Source organism: Phoenix dactylifera, chromosome 17, assembly GCF_051530095.1.
Source record: "Phoenix dactylifera cultivar Ajwa chromosome 17, Ajwa_hap1_PhDact_Kaust_v1.1, whole genome shotgun sequence".
In the NCBI taxonomy this organism is placed as follows: domain Eukaryota; kingdom Viridiplantae; phylum Streptophyta; class Magnoliopsida; order Arecales; family Arecaceae; genus Phoenix; species Phoenix dactylifera.
The window spans coordinates 17,023,477-17,043,395 of NC_143206.1; the positions used below are offsets into that span (position 1 = coordinate 17,023,477).

At 39.8% G+C, this 19,919-nt stretch overlaps 1 protein-coding gene across 1 annotated transcript; it reads left to right on the forward strand.

Moving 5' to 3' along the window:
* The first annotated feature begins 8,619 nt into the window (after positions 1-8,619).
* On the forward strand, positions 8,620-18,259 carry LOC103706722 (protein MALE DISCOVERER 2). Its single transcript, XM_008790938.5, has 9 exons — positions 8,620-9,183; positions 9,264-9,399; positions 12,080-12,151; positions 13,420-13,563; positions 13,646-13,765; positions 15,514-16,157; positions 16,245-16,435; positions 16,524-16,656; positions 17,374-18,259. Exons 1-9 carry the CDS (start codon positions 9,087-9,089, stop codon positions 17,964-17,966), a joined length of 2,130 nt encoding a protein of 709 aa, XP_008789160.1. The 5' UTR covers positions 8,620-9,086; the 3' UTR covers positions 17,967-18,259.
* Positions 18,260-19,919: the final 1,660 nt, after the last annotated feature.

Here is a 19,919-nt window from a genome sequence, read left to right on the forward strand (position 1 = left end):
TGAATATGTAGCTATATATTAAATTAAAGTAAAAATTTCATCTCCTCTCCTCTCTCTTTTTTCATAATAATTTATCATTTTTTTTCTGGTTAGATTCGATGGATAATTCAACTCAGGAAACTAAAAACTGGTCTTGGTAGGATGGGCAACATTGTTACTGGTAGGTTTTTTGTCATTGTCAATGGTTTGTTAATTATACGGGTGTTGATTGGTTGTTTCCTAAGCTCACTTTACAAAATTTGTTTTTTTGGCATTTGGTCCATTAAAATCTGGCGATGTCCCAAAATCGAAAGTGATACGTGGTTGTGTTTTATTTCGAGGATGGAGGGGTTACAATAAGACTTTATCATGTATCTAAAATTTTATTTTAAATTCGACGTTGTTTTTGTTTACATCGTTCATTTCAAATTCATGAGATGGGCTTTCGACCAGTATTTCCCTCTCTCAAGTTCCAAAAGCCGGCCAGAATTCCGATTCCGTGATCGTGAGAGAGCCGTCCATCTCAGCATCAACGCAGCCGCGGCGTACGGGGAAAGGTCCGGTGTTTGGTCTCGAGAGATCGCTAATTCTGTCTCAGGATGCGTCCCAAGGTGACTCATCAGCCGCTCAGCTGATGTGGCTACCACCTTTGCCAATCGATGGGCGGCACGTTATGATGCAAGGCTTGCTGATGTGGGAAACTCCCGATCCCAGAGGACTTGGGGATCCAAAGGTGAATGATGGCCTTCTTAATAATTTTCTTGATGCAAAACTGTAGTGGGAGGTGGGTTGTCACATTCAGTGCCAAGGATATGGGCTAAGAGCATCATATCCTCTTCCTTATTTATTGATTTATTTATTTACATTGGCTGTTTACATTAATCTCGCATGAGCACTGCCATGCGAGTCTAAAGAAAAGATATATTTCAGAGGTTGGAGATTAGATTTATGACGAGTTCAGAGAATCTTTTCAGAGTGGTGAGCGGCAAAAAAGACAACTCAATCCGTAGCTCTGTTCGTCTTTCGGTAGACATGCACAACTTGGAAGGCATCACACTCTTTCAATAACCTCCAAATGTCGACTAAAAGTGGATGATCTGCCTCCCACATCCTCTCTTATAAAATCTGCTCAATAATCTTCACTGTATCTTCCTTTAGGATGATGCTCCTAGCCTCGAGCACCTATTTGGCATGGGAGATTTTTTCCCATGCTGCTTTGAGTTCCGCTCCAGAAGCATCATATCCTTTCACCATTGACGTTCCTTTGGGTAGGATATGGGCTAAGAGCACCATGCCACTAGGGACTGCTCGTGGCGTCTCCATACATGTCGCCATAGTGTAAAGAAGGCTTCTACGCAAAGCCCATGAAGTCACCAGAGCTCGCGGGAAATAGAATGCCCAGTAACAAATCAGAGAAGCATGTATAAAATAAATAGGCTTCTGAAGCGATAGCGCGATGCCTGACAAATGGTGTAGAAGCGTATAAACAGTATAGATTTTGATGTGGGAGAAGGTGTTCAGCGACCTCTCTGTTTTCTTTATGTTTATGATGTGCGCTGGGGCCTTGAACATGGATTGTATAATTAATCTTCGATTTGAGAGGACAAAGGATTGGCAAATGTGGTAGGACAATGAGGCTCGATTTTTTTTTTTTTTGGTACATAACAGGTGGCTCGATCTAGAAATGGATGAGATGGGCATGAGCGAGATGCTGCTTTTTGAAGGCAAGGTCGAGGAAAGTGGAAACGGGAGTGGATGGTTGGCCTCCAATGGTAGGCTCCTGCACATGGAGGGGCCTCGAGTTCAAGGTGGATTACTGAATTGTTGACAGCTAGATGTGAGATACGGTAGAAATACTGGTGATGAAGGAGAGAGATAGATATGGCTGCGGAATGAGTAGTTTCGTATATAGCCAGTCACTTCAGAGGCACTCTGCGAGTTAGAGAAGGAGAGTTGTTTAGAGTGCTCCGAAACTTATTGTTTGCTGATATTATTGGATGTATCTATACTTGTGGATAATATAAATTATATATTTTAGAAAAAGAAAGAAAGAAAAGGCAATAGGGGTTTTGTACTTTTGGGGGTTGAGATGGAAATTTACGGTGACAGTTGTGCTTAAATGACTTTTTGGAGCCCCTCTAGTGGAGTTTGGCGACTGACATGGAATTCCTCTCTGCAAAATCGTGTCGGAATGAAGGGTCGTGAAACAGGCATCTGGGCTCCCCTTTTGTCTCTAACTCCTCTTTGTATCTAAATAATCCTGGGGGACGATGCATTCTTAGCATGCAGTACTTACTGGAGAATGAAGAAATGGTTAGCATGGCAAGAGAGGCAAATGAGTATGAGGCAAGGGTAGGAGAATATAGGTTGAGACTGTATCAAAGTGGAGAGTTCACTCATTTTGGGCGTTAGTGCTAGGAGTCCCACAAATAAATATACATTGCACCAATGAATTGGAAGAAAGGATTAAACAGAAGAGAGGATAGAAACTAGAGGGAGCGTGATTTAGCTATATTCGAGTGGATCTCTATTTAGATCCGGTTAGATATATATTGGATAATGGAGATCTCAAATTAATAATCCGAATCATTGGATATGATCTAGTATATCTAAATTATTTATATATCAAAAATCTTGTTATTTGGAGATCTTTAATTCATGCATCAAGTGGTTAAAATATTAGACAGTCTAAATAGAACTAAATTATATATACTTTTTGATCATTTGATGCATAAGCCAGGGACATCTGAATTATATGAATTTGGTGTATAAGTAGTTTTTAGAGATATTGAATCACATTTAATGACTTAGATCATCGATTTAGGACTTTCATTATCCAATGTAAACCTGACTGGATCTGAGTGGAGATTCCCTCGAGTATAGTCAAGTCCATGTCTCTCTCTATAAATATATTGTTTATATGTATGTGTTTTATAATTTGTTTATCTATCTATATTTGTTATTATTAATAGCTTGCAAAAATGTTATGAGAAAGGTTATATTTTAGTATTTGCTTGTCTGTTTATATTTGTTATTATTCATATCTTGTAAAATATTATTAGTAACATTAACTATTTTGGTACTAGATTTTGTACTAGTATCATCTTGGTATAATATGTATATGCCCAATAAATATATCTTCGGTACTGAATCTCGATTTGGTACCAAGTCTCGGACACGAAGTCTTCAATCATTACTGTTGCTGGAATTTGGACCCGCGGGCGACCTCTGGGCCAGGAAGAAGGAGCTCCGGTGGGAATCGGCGAGCGGCGGTCCGGCGGCGCGCGACGTCCTCCGGGAGACCTGCAAGAAGCCGGTGGCCGGGGTTCCCGGCGCCGGCCAGTGTATGAACAGAAGCTGTCAATCTTTTGAGTTTCAATCTCCCAGCCCCCTTTAAAATGGAGAAGTTCCCCTTTTATAGAGGGGGGCTGGGTTATTTGTGATGTGACGGAGCAAACAGTCTGTCGTACGATTGGACATGTAGTGGAAATTAATGTCCGATCGTGTGAATCAATGCTGTTACTGTAGGAGATTAGGCCGAAGTTCTCAAGTCATTGTGGAGTCATGCCATCATTCGTAGCCACGCAGGTTTGCCGTAAGGGGCTTGGTGTCCGTAGACAGCAGAGGCCATACGCCTTAATTGTTGAGTAGGCTGAGTGCCTGCAGGGGCCATGCGCTTTGATTGTTGAGTAAACCGGATGCCTGCAGGAGTCATACGCATTGATTGTTGACGAAGGCAAGGCATAGTTTTTTCGGTCGCGTTGCGGGGGGATGTGACCACAGCGCACAAGTCGGGCGTCTTTGGGTTGGTAGAGCTGCTCGGATGCTTCCAGGTAGGAGGAGGTCTACTCGTCCGCCTACAGGTCGGAGGGGGTCTGCTCGGTCGGCTCCAGATCAGAGGAGGTTTGCTCAACCGGCTTCAGGTCGGAGGAGGTCTGCTCGGTCGGCTCCAGGTCGAAGGAGGTCTGCTCGACCGGCTCCAGGTCGGAGGAGGTCTGCTCGGTCGGCTCCAGGTCGGAGGGGGTCTGCTCGACCGGCTCTAGGTCGGAGAGGGTCTGCTCGGCCGTTCGTGCAAGCATGGCGACATATTTTTCCCCCAACAATTACCTATTCAACTCTTTTAAAACAGAACGATATTTAGATGTGTGGATTATCTTGCCAGATGATTCTCGTTGGAAGAATGTTCGGAAGGTTGATATGCCCGTTCCACAATCTCCTCCATCATGATGGTATTAGATCTTAATAATGTTAAGAGTCACCCATGCTTCTTTTACAATTTTGTTAGTGGATGACTAGTACAACTTTGAAAAGGAGAAATCTTGAGCATTTGAAGTTGTTATACTGCTTCCTACTAACTCGTGAACATAGATTGATCAGCTTGAGGTACTATTCTTTTGACATTGCCTTTTCTACACAGGCAGGGAGATTTCAAAGTTGGACTGCATGAGGTGTAATGGAACTCTAAATTTCAATGGGCTATTCCATGTGTATACGCCCAAAGACCTAATGTTGAATAATTACCTCTCATGAGGAAAAGAACTGTAGGTCGACGGGCCACTCGTGCACATTTAATTGGGGCCATAAAGTTACAAAGCCAACATAAACAGTCCCAAGCTCATATCACAGGGCAGCGAGGATGTTTTTCTATGGAAGTTTCATAAGTGAGTGTGCGTAAGTAGAAAGGAGAACTAATGTGGCAACCATTTTGAACTATTTTACTCAAAGAAAACAAGAAAAATATCATCATTATTATCGCTCTCGATGATCACAGAATATAATCAGTTACAATTCTTTGCGGAGCTTTCCTATTTGTTGATTCGATTTTTCTCAATAATATGTCTGAATTTCCATGTCATTTTGTCGCTCAGAAAATTTAAAGGACTATGTTGAGGAGTTCCAAATTTAACAAACTTTTGAATACATGTTAATTGTAGAAAAACATCGCAATTTGAAAATTGAATTTAGCTCAAAAACATCATGCAATTCTTTATCGAACTTTCGAATGGACAGAATCCAGACCATTAATCCCATTGCCATGACCTACTGCTTGTTTATGACCATTGTCACAACTCAGGATCTTAGTCCTGTATAAGTACCCAAGTTCTTCTCGATGAACAACCGATGTGGAACTAAACACACGCCAACACGGATCCTCACATACTCCCTCCATTTAAGCCATGGCGTTCTCATTCGGCTAAGAGTTCAAATCCATTTAAATTTAATTACAAGTGCCACGATCGGCCCGTAGTCAGCCTCCATGAACCCATGTTGCAGTATCCTCCAGTCCACATAGGCTATGGACCGAGTTCGCTCAGATACCATTTGTCACGATTCAGGACCTCATCTAAAAATACTAGCCGAAAGATATTTTTTGGGTTCTTTAGTCCTATATAAGTACTCAAGATCTTCTCGGTGCGCCCACATGGGTTCTCACGACCATCATATTGGGTGGCATGGGTTGTAGGTCAAAGCCAAATTTAGATGGAACATATATTAGTTGCCTGCATTGGAGAGCCCAACACTAGCTTGGCAAGCTGATCATGAAATTTTGCACAAGCTCCGTATTTTTAAAGATTTATCATGAGAGCAATTGGACTAATGAAATCTCATCTACCTAGATAGCATTAATTCTCACCTTCCTTTCTCATTATAAAGTTTTTTAGTGTAATGCCATATGATAGCCCGAATGAGTGGAACCATGAGTAAATGGAATCTCCCAATTAAGCTTTGAGCGTTTGTCTTACTCTTAATGCCTTTTTATCAAGTCCTACCAATATTTTTTCCCATTACTCCCCACTAACTACTTATAGCGAGTACACGATTCAAACAACTCTCTATTAAAGTTTGGTGGCTGACTAAAGAAAGAAAAATCCAGTTTAGTTGGCTTAGAACGGCAACAGTAGTGCTCACTTAAGTAGCTAATAATTAATTCATCAAAAAAAGTATCTAATAATTACCTGGGATCTTATTATTGTGCAAATGTATGGTAGTATATGTTTAAGTAACTTTAGACTACACGCAACAATATATCTTCACAAATGCAGTTTCGTGGATCGATATATGAACAATTAGAGGCTGAGAATGCTCCAAGAAAGGCACAGATTGTTACAACCTTTTATCTCTTTATGTTGCATCCTTCTCTCTCCTCTTTTTTTTTTTTTTTTTTTTTTTTTTTTTTTTGGTGCTAAAGCGAATGTATCATACATGACGGGTATAGATACACTCAAAAAGTCAAAAGATAACACATCCCGGAATACTCCGGATAAGCCCTTGGCTGAGAGAATTCACCTTACTTGAGCATACCTGAAATGAGCATCGAACCGGGCTAGTGTAGGATTGCAGTCATATCTTTCACGCAAAAAAAAAAAGAATTCACCTTACTTCGCACGATTCCACCGTTTTATGATCTCAAAACAATCCAAACCCCATCAATCATCCACCTGCATATATCTCAAAGCGACCAATGAATGATCCACTCTTTCATTGGGAGGATGGTTCATGAAAGGCTTTAGTATTCCTTTTACCTCGGGCGACCCGCATTTTTCTAATAGATATACAAAGCATTTTTCTTTAACAAAAGATTGAGTCACCAAGCAACTGAACTACCTGAAATTTTTGGGTCACCTAACACTAGACTTGCTACCATGAATTGCACCAGCTTGGTTGATCCGTTTTCTCTTCAATGATTAATTCAGCCCACCTTTCTCTGACCATGCACCTTAAAAATAATAGTTCATGCTTTATATAATGGTGCATTTTGTTCCAGATGGAGCAGCTGGTTGGAACGAGGTTATTTCTCTACCCACACGTGGCGAGGGATTAGGTTTGGGAAAACGTACGTGAAAAATCATCAGCCGGAGGTATAAATATCAAACCCTTGGGATAAATGTCTACCTTCCACGCCACGTGCATCCCACGCGACATTGCACTCGCCAACGACTCCAAATACTAGAAGACGGGAACGTCCCAATTTGTTGACGGCCTCCCTGCATCCGAAACTAGCTTTAATTAAATGGCCAATTGGGCGTGGCTTTATCAGAAAGGAACAAAAGGTCGTGGTGAAGGCCTGGTCTACGGTCCGGAGTGGACCCATTCCCATCTTTTGGATCTTGGCCTTCGAGATAAGAGGCCAACTTACGGGCCCCACGGTTCTCACTCACGTCTCCATGAACCACTCAGGTGACAAGACCTGCCCACTAATTCCTTGCATGGACTTTCCATCACAACGTAATAAAAAAAGAAGAAAACTTATGGAGCCGTTTTTCGTTGCCCGTAACTCCGTTTGGAAGAGACCTTGGTGGTTGCTTGAGGTTTCCTATAACACTCTCTTCCCACATTTTTTTAAAAGAAGAAGATATATATATATATATATATATATATATATATATATATATATATATAGGAATCTAATAAATAAGAATTGAATTGATTGTTACCTTTCTAAGTGGGAGGATATTTTAATTGACCTCTTTAACTCCTTCCATCGATGCAAGAGACTTCAATCTGGATAATAGACAAGCGGTTCTCTATGAAACAAATAAGCATGATTAAATTTATGATTACACTTAAATGGTTTCCATATTTAAAATGAAAAAATAGAACTCCGACTTTGCATTTAATTGCTTGTACCTAACGTGCAGATGTGCTGGTGCAAGAAACCTAATGGATTTAGTAAGTACAATTGTTTATAAAATTGTGGATAAACAAAAATTTTTGACATGAAATAGGCAATGGTATTTTGGTGATGAGAGACAATAAGTTGTTCGATGGTCAATATCAAGAAAGTATGGTTGCATTTATGACTTCTCTCCCATTGATTATGTTTTGATCGAAACACGAGTATCTACCATATTTAATGCATTTGTATGACTTATGATAGAAAGAAAAAGTTGGTGAACGACTTTACAGTACACTATATTAAGTTCTATGAACAAGAAAGTAGTTTTGCTGAAGAGAGACTGAGACCAAACAAAAACAAGTTCTATAAATGGTAGGGATCTCGTTTCTAGCGGATATATAAACCGAAACATTATAGCTGATCCACTGTCATTTTACAATTTTATTTGCCTATTTTACCGTTTTATTCTTCCATCTTGCTGGATTCAACCAAACTTGATCCGACTCAAATCACCGATGCCATGTTTAAAGTTTGGATCCTGTTGTAGACCCATTGGACAAGATGAATCCAATCAAACCCGTACTAATGCATCCAAAATAATTTTTTTTAAAAAAAGTAAAATAAATTTTCAACCAACGAACTATTCAACCCACCTAAATATTTTTTAAAAAATTTAAAATTAAGTTAGAAAGAAACGCTACCAGTTGTAGCTGTAAATCTCGACCGAGATAATAAATATCTAGAATCCAATTTATATCATTAACACCTGTGAATTTTGTTTTTATTGCGAGGGTGCATTATAATTTCTCACCGGCAACTTTTAGTACCAACCAATGCCACTGCAGCACAATAATTTCGCTCATTATTGTCTGCAAGATTAGTTGGGTGATACTTTTTCACTCCATTCCTAGTAACCATGTTCTAATTGCGTCGCGTGCTGCCCATTTGATCATTTCTCTGTGAAATGTCCGGCCAAGCGGCTGGAAATACGCGCTAACCCAACACCAACGGCCATACCAAGTATTCTCTTTTTTTTAAAAAAAATACTTTTCAAGCTATGGGTCAAAAAGACCACATCATATGATATCACATGATATTTGAGAGAGAGAGAGAGAGAGAGAGGGAGATAGAGCAAAGCGGACGGAAACCGCCCGCCCTCCCCGAAACCCACCTCCCACCTCTTTGCGAGAGCGAACGAAGGAAGCCGAAAACGGATCGATATAAAGATTAGAGTAGGACTGATACGATTTAATCCCCACTAAACCCCTCCAAAAAAAGAATTTAATACAGGCATGGAGTCGGCGTTGAATGCTTCCCCTCACCTCCACCGCCTCCTCCTTTCTCGTTTCCGCGCTCCCTCCTCCCCTCCGCGGAAACTCCGATCTTTTCTAATCCTCTGCTCCTAAATTCTTATGCTCCCATTTTTTTTCCCAGAAATTTTTTTGTTCCGTTTCGATCTTGATGCTAAAATTCTGAGAAGAAATCGAAGATGGAGGGGTGGAGAAGACTTGGAATGAAGTCGCTGCAGCTGGTGGTGTTGTTGGTGTGGTTAACGCTCGATCTTTGCGCTTCTATCAATGATGAAGGTATAGTTGGGGTTGTTGGATGGGATGGGGTTTATTGTTAAAACTTGGTCTCTTGATTTGTTTCTTTGTTTTGATTGAAGGGAGGGCGCTGTTGAGGTTTAGAGAGAGGGTGGAGTTGGATCCATATGGAGCTCTGGCGGACTGGAATGAAGAGATCGGGGACGATCCGTGTTCTTGGTTCGGGGTTCAGTGTTCCGGTGGAAGAGTCGTGGCTCTGTGAGCAATGCGGTTTCTTGAACAATTGCTTGTTTGCTTCGTTTTGATCTGTTATCTTCTTGTTTTTCTTCTGTGCTTATCTGTTCCCAGATTTAATTGATGCTAGAAGGGTTTTGGATGGAAATGTTGATGGTTTTTTCCCCCTCCGAGTAGCAAGATTTTTGTGCGTTAGGTTGCTGAGGGGCACTGGGAGCTTTTCTCTGGGATAGTTTTGTTTATTACAACAGCTAAAATTGTCTTGCAAAGGAGCCTAGCCCCATGTAAAAGACCATATCGGGTGACATGGCCGATCAAACAGATTGATCCAATACTCAAAAATCATCAAGTTTGGGCTAGGAGCAATCTGAAATCCAGTAAATCTGTCATATATTTAGATAAGAATTCAGATCTGAATTCTAAAACCAATATGATGAAGGTTAATGAGTGATAAAGCTGCATTAGGCTCAGGTCCTTTAATTGTGGGATAGTGATAGAACAGTGCACTCTGAAGTCCAATATGTGATGGCTCACTCTTTAGTGGCTTCTTCGCAATTCCATCACGTATTGATAATGATGCCTCTTCTCCAGCTCAAACTTATGTGGAATTGGCTTGAATAGCAAATGTTTGGTGACATGTCGTCTTCCTTGATCCTATTATACAGATCTGAAACCCTATCCTCGTGGGGCCTCCTTAGATCATTGTTCATATGCTTATCTGCTCCTTCTTGATTCTTGGCTATCTAATTTGTGCTGCCTGAGTCTTAATGTCATGGCTTTCTGGAACGAGAAATCATTTCTCTTCATCATATTAGACCATGTAAATTAGATATGTCATTGGAACCCTATCCTTTTTTTTAATCTTATACTTGAGGATTATGAAATTAAGAAACTGTGATGTTTCATGTCTATCTATTTTGATAGGATTTGCACTTCCTTTTCTATTTCCATTAGAACATCATCAGAAAACATTATGTCATATTCCAAAAAACATACACACCATGGAAGCTCCTGAGCATTATTAGTTGATTGCGTATAGGATAAGTATAAAAAGAGAATGGCTTTAGCTTAACTCTATCAAAACTTGTCTCGTCATAACTACTTTGCAAACTTAACAGTACTGCTGTACACATGCTTGTAGTGATTTCAACCTAACCTTTTGGTTTGTCTTCCTTTCATAATGCCTTCTAAATTACTCCTTGCATCACTTTACTTTATGCATTCTGCAATCAAATGAAAACAACCTTCATTTTGAACTTCTTTATAAAGCTAAGCTGTTGATGTAGATCTGATCTGGGTTGACCATGTCTGCAATATAGGATCTGAAATCAATATCACATCTGCTATATGTATATATTTATAAAGATAATTCAGATCAACACTGAAAACCTGTGAAGAGAGTGAATCCAAGTGTCTGAAGGCAAATCCTCAAGCTTCAGGTTGATCTTACCCATAAACAAAAAAAGAGGGGAAAGGTGCTTTAGAAGAAAAGAACTGCCATTTTTTATCAATTTTTATCAGAACCGACCTAGACCAGCTTCATATCCTAACTTTATAACCTTGCAATACCTTAATCATGTATAACAAACACTAACAACACTTGGTTGACAGCTGTGAATAAAATAAGAAAAAAAGACTCTGAGTTATCTGGTTAAGAGGGAGAGAATGGTCAGTGGAAGGTTGCAGCGATCCCCTCCCTTTTTCTTCTTTCATTCCCATTCCTTTTTTTTCTTTTTTTCCCTTTCTTTTCTCTTTGTTTTTGTCTCTTTCTTTTCTTGCTTGTCTCACTTTTCTCTGCTATAGGGAACTTAGCCCAGAATACATATACAGACGTACATACATATAGAGGTAGATGTCTACACTCAAGTGGATCTCCACTTAGATTGATTAGGTCTAGATTGGATGAAGAGGGTCCTATATCAATGATGCAAGCTGTTGGATATGATCTACTCTCTCTAACTTACATACAGAGCAAAAATCATGTGATTTGAAGACTTCTAGCCTATGCATCAAGTGGTCAAGAAATTGGACAAATTAAATAACATGAAACTATACATGATATTTTGATCACTTGATACATAGGCTAGGGCTCTCCAAAGTACATGATTTTTTGTGTGTAAGTAGTTTAGAGATAGTAGATCATATCCAAATTATCGGTATGGGACTCTCATCGTTATGTATGTATGTATAACATATATTTGATTCTTGCTTTGGTGATCTAGTCGAGTGGAGCCAAGTCTACATCTATGTATGTATAACATATTTATTGATATTTATGTAATTGGTTATTACTTTGGCGATTTGATTCCCATTCCTAGGAGTTGTTTTGCTGTTCCATATATTTTCTTTTATGATTTGTGAGAAGTGGTTTGTATAACATATATTTGATGTTTTGCTTTGTTGATCCACTTGAGGATAGCCAAGTCTACCTCTATGTATGTATAACATGTTTATTGATCTTTATGTATTTGATTCGTACTTCGGTGATTTGATTCCCAATCTAAGGAGTTGTTTTGCTGTTCTCAACATATATTCCTTTTATGATTTTTGATGAGTGCTTTGAAATATGTTGTTGGAACTTCTAGACTGGACATATCCCTCCATCATCACATAGCCTTCTACGCTCGCAAGTAACATAAAATAGTCATTCTTCCTATTGAAGCTTTTTTGATATTTCTACATTCATTTTTCTTTTTTTAATCAGGAATTTGGAAGATCTTGGTCTCAAGGGAACACTTGCACCTGAACTTGGAAAGCTCATTCACATGAAGTTGCTGTGAGTACTTTTGAGCTCATGACTAATCATAGACTTTTATGCTTGCCGCCATTCTTATTCTCTTGCATAAATTCTCATTAGTACCTTTTCTACCTTTAGCATCGATTTATAGGGTGAAACTTTCTTACAGCATTTGTATCAAAAAAATGACAACATACAACTATTTCTGCATAAATATATCTTAGAATGGACTTTCCATTCTATATTGTTTATATCATGTTCATAACTTTATTTTGAAGCAATGTTCGTCGTTTTGATACTGGACCCCACACTGATACCATTATATTACAATGCCGGCTTGCTCGGTATGGTATCCAATCGTTGTATCGTGTGTCAGTACGTTCCTTCATACCATGTACCTTTATTTGGTACTATGGTACGGTGCAGTCGGTACTTCAGTATCGGCCGGTATGGCAAATCTTGTTTTGAAGCTTATGAGAGAGAAACATTTGTACTATCAAGAAACTGTAAGTGATATCCACATATAGCACAATTTCAGTGTTAACTTTTGTTGATACATCTCCACCACCTCACTAGATCTGCCCAGCAGAGATGGGTCCATCTGATAAGTTTATCCTATACTTTCTAGATTTTAATCCTAGATAAGGATTAGGTAAGAATTGCACCATCTTTGATGATGCTACCTTTACTATGAAGAATTTTGGCATGATATAACTATGAGATATGTTGTTACATGAGCAATCTTATCACCCTTTTTATGTTTAGAATGGCTTCCCCTGATTGGACATGCAAACATATATATGTCTCTCTCTCTCGATACACATTATGTATGTATATTAAAGTTTGCCGTCTCGGTACGAAACCCCATACCGGTGCCACACTAGCATAGTGTCGTTATGGTATAGAATTTTTTTGGCATACCAAGTGTTGGTACGCTACCCGTATCAGGTACCGGTACGGTATGGCATACCTTGATATATATGTATATTGTTATAAATATGCTTGTAGGCATGCGTGCATGCATGGATTTATATGTATTTCTATTAATCTAATTTGTCTCGTCTTATAATTGATGATATCGAGATAAGGGAACTAATATGTCATTATTAGAGTTACTTTTCTTTTGGAAGTGAAAAAATTCGATTGGATATCGAAAGTCTGTCCTACTTTAGATTCGTGCCAGTCTTCTATTTTTTGATATTTCTACAATTTTAAGAAATGGAATCATTCCATGCGTATTTAGAGAACTATATTTTTCATTTTCTAACTTATGTTGTTATTGTATTAACTTATTTCTTATCCTGCAGTATTTTACGCAATAATTCATTTTCTGGAATCATCCCTAGAGAGGTAGCACAATTGCAAAATTTGGAGGTATTGGACTTGGGACACAATAATCTCAGTGGACCACTTCCATGTGATCTTAATAATATTTTGTCCTTGAAAATCCTGTAAGTTGTGATTAAATTATTGAAATTTCTGTATTCTTGGTAGTGATAAGTTTCACTGATCTCATTCTTTTACTCTCTACAGTATACTTGGAAGCAACAGGTTTATAGGTAGTACACCAGGAAAATTCCTTGAGCTTAATATTCTCCCTAAGCTCCAAATGGATGAAAACCTGTTATCTTCGAACAAAGGATCTATTACAAGGTAAAATATTTAAAAAGAATCCACAAATTGACATAGATTTTGAAAGCTTTCATTCATCACCGATTTATGTGATGTGGAGTTACTAGGACTGGGTTGTCAATGTTGCTGTTGGTGTTAGTAATTATCTATTACTTAAAAACTTCATTGGTTCATGTTATTGCATCCTATGGATTGCAAACGTGTAACTGACCTAAAATTTCTAACAGACCAGGAAGGTTCATGGTCAAAGAAATTCAAACCATTGAAGAGCCATAACCCATCATTCAAGAGTTTAGCTTATTTGACTTTGAATGTCCAAAGATGGTGCTGGAATTGTCAATTGATTCATTGGTCGAGTTGAAGTGGATTTGGCATTGGCATATTCATGGTGTGCTTTTTTTTTGAGCCATGATCATTTGACAGCACTGCTAAAGATGAAGTGTCTCTAGTGTTTTCTAAAAGCCTGTCATTCCCGTCATTACCCTTTTCTTCCGAACATACTGAGGTCCTATTTCTCTGAGCAAACTTTAATAGTAGAATGAATCACTTCAAATCAAGGTTTTAAAGTAGTGTCCCGGTATTTCTATGGAACAGGACACCCCGTTGTCCCACCCCATCCCGACAGTGGTCCCGGTCATTCATCCGGATAAATATTCTCTGCCTCTCTCCCCTTCTTTTCTTCCTTTTTAATCTTTCTTTCTTTCGTTCGTTCTTTTTCATCTTTCTTTCTTGCTTTCTTTTTTATCTTTCTTTCTTTTTCTTCTTTCTTTCCTTCCTCCCTTTCCTTTTTCTTTCTTCTACCTTCCTTTCTTTCCTTTCCTTTTTCTTTTTTTTTTCTTATTCATTCCTTTATTTCTTTTTTCTTTTTTCGTCTTCTCTATCTTTCCTTTCTTTCTTTCTTTTTTTTCTCCCTTTCTTTCTTTGCTCCTCCTCCTTGTTCGTCTTCTTCCTCTTTCTTTTCACTTTTTCATTTTCTTCATCTTTCCTTTCTTTTTCTTCTTTTCACCCTGCATGGATGGGTTTCGGAGTTCCGACCCCATCTCGGTCCCATTTTCTTACAGGAATGGGATACGATGGCCGGGATGCCTGCTGTCCTACCGTAACTCAAAACCTTGCTTTAAAAAGTAAAACCAACAAACTGTTGCAAGGGGGACAAACATAACATACTATTTATTGTTCATTCACGTGGATAAATTTAGCAATACCATGACTTCTATAAAACTTAAAGTACAATTAAATACAGTATGAATCTCTAGGATAGTAATGTTTTCTAAAACCTTTAAAATTATAAACTTTACTCTTTGACAGACCTGTCTCCTGATGATAGCTCTGGTAGATAATCGTCTTAACAAGATGGTCTGAATTTTATGTCTGTCAGGACTATAGGAGATCAAATTTTAATTCTACCATTTCATGGGCAGTTGGCTTCATGATAAGTATTTTTTGAGGTGTGCTAAGACATAAAATTTTAGTCTTTTAGACATTCAAATATTATTCTATTATACTGACCTTGTTCGGGGCTTTTCCTGTTTCTCTTTATGAGTATGAAGTTCCCATAGGTATTCTTCTTCTGTATAGTTTTTGTATGCATATGATCCAATTGTTGTGTTGATATGGAAAGATTCAAGGAAAAAACAACTTGTTTGCATACCATTTCTTATTGAAATGTAATTTCTATTGGTTAAAAGGAAATGAATAACAGAAGACTTTTTCTAACCTCATATGCTTTTCCCTGCTGACTTTCTTGATGCTGGTATCATCTGTAACAGGAATGTTCAGAATGCAACCATACGGAAACTTCAGCAGATAGGCAGCAAAGACAAAAAAAAACAACATAAAAATGGAGAAAATCTGCCGGAAGTTTTCAGTTCACCGACACCAGCACATGAAAGCAGACAGCATAAAGATGGACAGAATCGGGCAAAAGATTTTGCTTCACCAGCATCAGCACCATCTCCTGTGTCTTCAAAGCTGCAGTTGTCACCATTCATGTCACGTTTCTTCCCCCCGTCCTACCCACCAGGAATTTCACAATCACCAATGACATCAACACCATCAATCTCCATTCCACCATCTCCATTTAGTCAATTTCCAACACTTGCGCCCTCACCTTCACCTTCACCAGCTATTGAGCCACCATCCTCAATACCAGAGCATCAGCGCAACTTTGATGCAGCACCACCTTCTAGCTCTGTTCCAAATCCCTCTTCCTCTGTGAGTCCTTCACCATCAGCTGCAGTAGATACAGTAAAACATGCAACTTCCTGGACCATCTATGTGTCAATAGCAGGAGCAGTTTCCTTTCTTGCAATATGTGCAGTGTATGTTCTTTGCTGCCGAGTCAACAAGGTTGTCACCGTCAAACCTTGGGCAACAGGCTTAAGCGGACAGTTGCAGAAAGCATTTGTGACAGGTTTGCATCCCCTCAGACTGTACATTTGATATTATTTTATCTTTCACTTGCATTTTTGTTGAGTTACAGTATTGGTTTGCATTGCAGGTGTACCAAAACTCAAACGAGCAGAACTGGAAATAGCTTGTGAAGACTTCAGCAATATAATTGGCTCTTTACCAGATTGCATGTTATACAAGGGAACATTGTCAAGTGGAGTTGAAATAGCAGTGATATCTAGTGCAGTTACATCTGCAAAGGATTGGTCAAAACCGTCGGAGTCCCAATTCCGGAAGAAGGTAAAGTTCAACTGAGATTTTTTTCCTTGCACAAACCTTTAAACTTAGCATTTGTTCCTGAAACACTGGGAGTTGGTTGTGTCTTCAGATCATGACACTGTCGAAAGTGAATCACAAGAATTTTGTGAACTTGCTTGGGTATTGTGAAGAAAGACAGCCTTTCACCAGGATGATGGTGTTTGAGTATGCTCCAAACGGAACACTTTTCGAGCATCTGCATAGTAAGTATTTTGTTTAACCATAAGCTATACTAGAATGGAATATCATAAGTAATTATTTTTCCTATTGTTTTAATAGTTCTATACTACCTGAACAGCGTCACACATTTAACTGTCTGATCTGGATTTTAAATATCATACAGGGCCATTCTAGCATGACCATGATATCAATATATGATGCATTTCAAGATCTTGTCACCAGCTTAGTGACACAGCAAATTCACCAAGAATACTTTATTTCTGTATTTCATGCTACCCTTGTCTTCTACAATGAACTGCTATTTGGTTTAAATTTTGCTATCTACTTGAGATGTGCAACTGCGATAGTGTCTGATATGAAACATGAAACATGGCTATTCTAACGACGCACACATGATAACTATATGTAATGAACCTAAAACTTAGGTAATTGGTATACTGGCATGAAATGTAATAACAATGCCTTCTTGCTGACCTCGTTTTCTCTGACGAATCTGATCACTAAGCTAGTAAGCAATTCATTGTGGTGAAGCAGCTTGTTCTATATAGGTTATGTGTTGGATGCTTTGCAGCCTGTATGATAGCTGCAAAGGACATGGTTCGTCACATGAATGTCGAAGGCATCCAAAACTCCAATTGTGGAATCTTTAATAATTGCATATCTTCAATTTGCTCTGCAGATCCTTTTTTTCCAGTTATTTGGAGGCTTGGCCTGATGTTGTATCTTGGTGACCTTTGCAGTTAAAGAAGCAGAGCATTTGGACTGGGCTATGCGGCTAAGGATAGCCATGGGAATAGCATACTGTCTAGAGCACATGCATCAGCTTAACCCCCCTTTCATTCTCAGAAATCTGGACTCAACTACCATCTATCTTACCGATGATTATGCTGCCAAGATCTCAGATCTTGGATTTTGGAATGAAGCAAAGGGAACCGAGCCAGTGCCTGAAAATTCAAGTCCCTTGGCACCATTGTCGGACCTAAAGAGCATCATGTACAGTTTTGGTGTAATACTGTTGGAGATATTATCTGGCAGACTTCCATTTTCTGAGGATGGCTCACTAGAAAAATGGGCTTCATGTTATTTAAATGGGGAGAAGCCCCTTAAAGATATGATTGATCCAAGCCTTGTATCTTTTCATGAAGAAAGTGTCAGCGCACTGCATGAGGTGATACGATCCTGCACTAATCCAGAGCCAAATGAGCAACTGACAATGGCAGAGGTGGCAAGCCGATTGAGAGACATCACGGCAATGCCACCAGATGGAGCAACTCCAAAAGTGTCACCATTGTGGTGGGCTGAGCTCGAGATTATTGCTTCAGAGGCTAACTGAAATCGAAAAAGTTAGCCTTGTTTGTGTGTAGATATTCTTTTGTTTCGTTTATTCTTTTTTTTAATTATTTTTTCTTTCAAAAACTCTGTGTTAGCTGTTTGTATCTAATGGCATGGCAGACATATGTACAGGCTAGAAATAGGGGGAGTTGGCTGCGGTTTGTTATAGTGTGTTTACTGTGCAAAGATGGGGCTTGTTCATATCTCTGGAGAATGCTTTGGATTGGTATGGATATTGCTCGTGGAATGAATAAAAGAGGGAAATTTTAGTTTGGCTTCTCTTTTGCCATTTCAGGTGAAGACTTGCTGATTGTAATTATCATGATGATTCTTGACGGTGTAACTGCGAAAGTTGTGCAAAAGAATGATCCTTTTCTTCCTGTGTTTCAAAAATGAGTAATTTTCCTTCTTAGAAGAGCGTTCTTTTCTTAAATGATTACTAGCCTGTTCTTCAGCCTCTCCTCCCTTGGTGGTTTCTCTGTTGCACTCTAATTACACCTCGCATGATCCCATCTCCCCTAGCAAGAAACTCATGAAGTCACCTGGAAAGGGCAAAAAAATGCAGCCTTTTCTCTTTGCATACCATTAAACTTACTGTACCAAAAACATACCATTAAACTTCCTATCCCATCCATTATCCCCATCAGCCTTTCTTAAAAGTTAGAACCCATGTTCTACTGACAAGTGGTGCCGTGTGCTTTAAACTACTTTTCTTCTTTCCCGGAGGCTTTTTGATTACATTTCACTATCTTATGAAAAATTGAAATTTAAGCTGTTAAATGAGATTGTTTCATGCTCACTTTTCCTTTTTTTAAAAAACTATTTTCTATTCCTGAGATGTTAACCACTTCCTTCTAGACTCATTGTCTTGTGCTCTATGATATGCCTATGGGGAGTGGGTGCTGGAGGCCTATGTTCCGGCCCCTGGTGCTCAGCCAATCTCCCACCTTTTCTTTATAGATGATTGCCTTCTACTGGCTAGAGCTTGGTATGGGGATGCTATTGTTCTTTGGAGGATTTTGGAGGACAACTGTCGGGCTTCGGGTTAGAGGGTGAACCTCCAAAAATCAACAGTTGCTTTCAGCCAAGGACTGCGGTGCAGATGCGACAGAAGATTAGGGGGATTCTGGGCATGAGGGAGCAGGATGGGCCGTGGACCTATTTGGGATTTTCGATTACTAGGAGGTTGCGTATCTCGAACTGTCAAGATGTGGTGCACCGGGTGCAGCAGAGATTGGAGGATTGGAGAGCGGCATCGCTCTCCATGATGGGGAGGGTGACCCTGGTTAGTTCTGTACTTTTCTCCATGCCTGTCTACTTGATGTCGAACACCGTTGTCTCCAAGACGGTGTTGATGAGGATTAAGAGGCTTGAGCGGAGCTTTATCTGGGGGTCGCAGAGTGGTGGCCGGGGGGTTCATCTGGTGGACTGGGAGTCGGTATACCAACCGACTAAGGCGGGGGGGCTGGGTATCTAGTCTCTACTGATCAGAAGGGGGGCATTGATTGCTCGGCATGCTGCTAGGGTTATCTTGGAGCCACAGTCTGTTTGGAGTCAGTTGATGGTCGCCCGATATGGCCCTGTTGGGAGTAGTGGGATCCCACCAGAGGGTCGGAGGGTGCCACCAGTTGGGCGCAAGATCTGTAGGTACATGCCTTTGGTCCTATCGAGATGCAGGTGGTTGATCGGTGATGGTCAGAGGGTGGATGTGATGGGGGATGTTGGGTGGAGGAGCTCCCGCTGCTGCGTTGGCCGACCCTAGTCAGTGTTGAGGTCATGGAGGGACTCCGGATGTGCGACCTTCTTCTCCCGGGCGGTGCGGGCTGGGATACTCGCCGGATCGATCAGTTGTTTGGGGAGCCACATGTGGAGCGGATTCAGACGCTCTCAGCTCCGGGGCACCTTTGCCTCGACGTCACGGTGTGGAGCTCGTCCTGCAGGGCTAGAGTTAGGA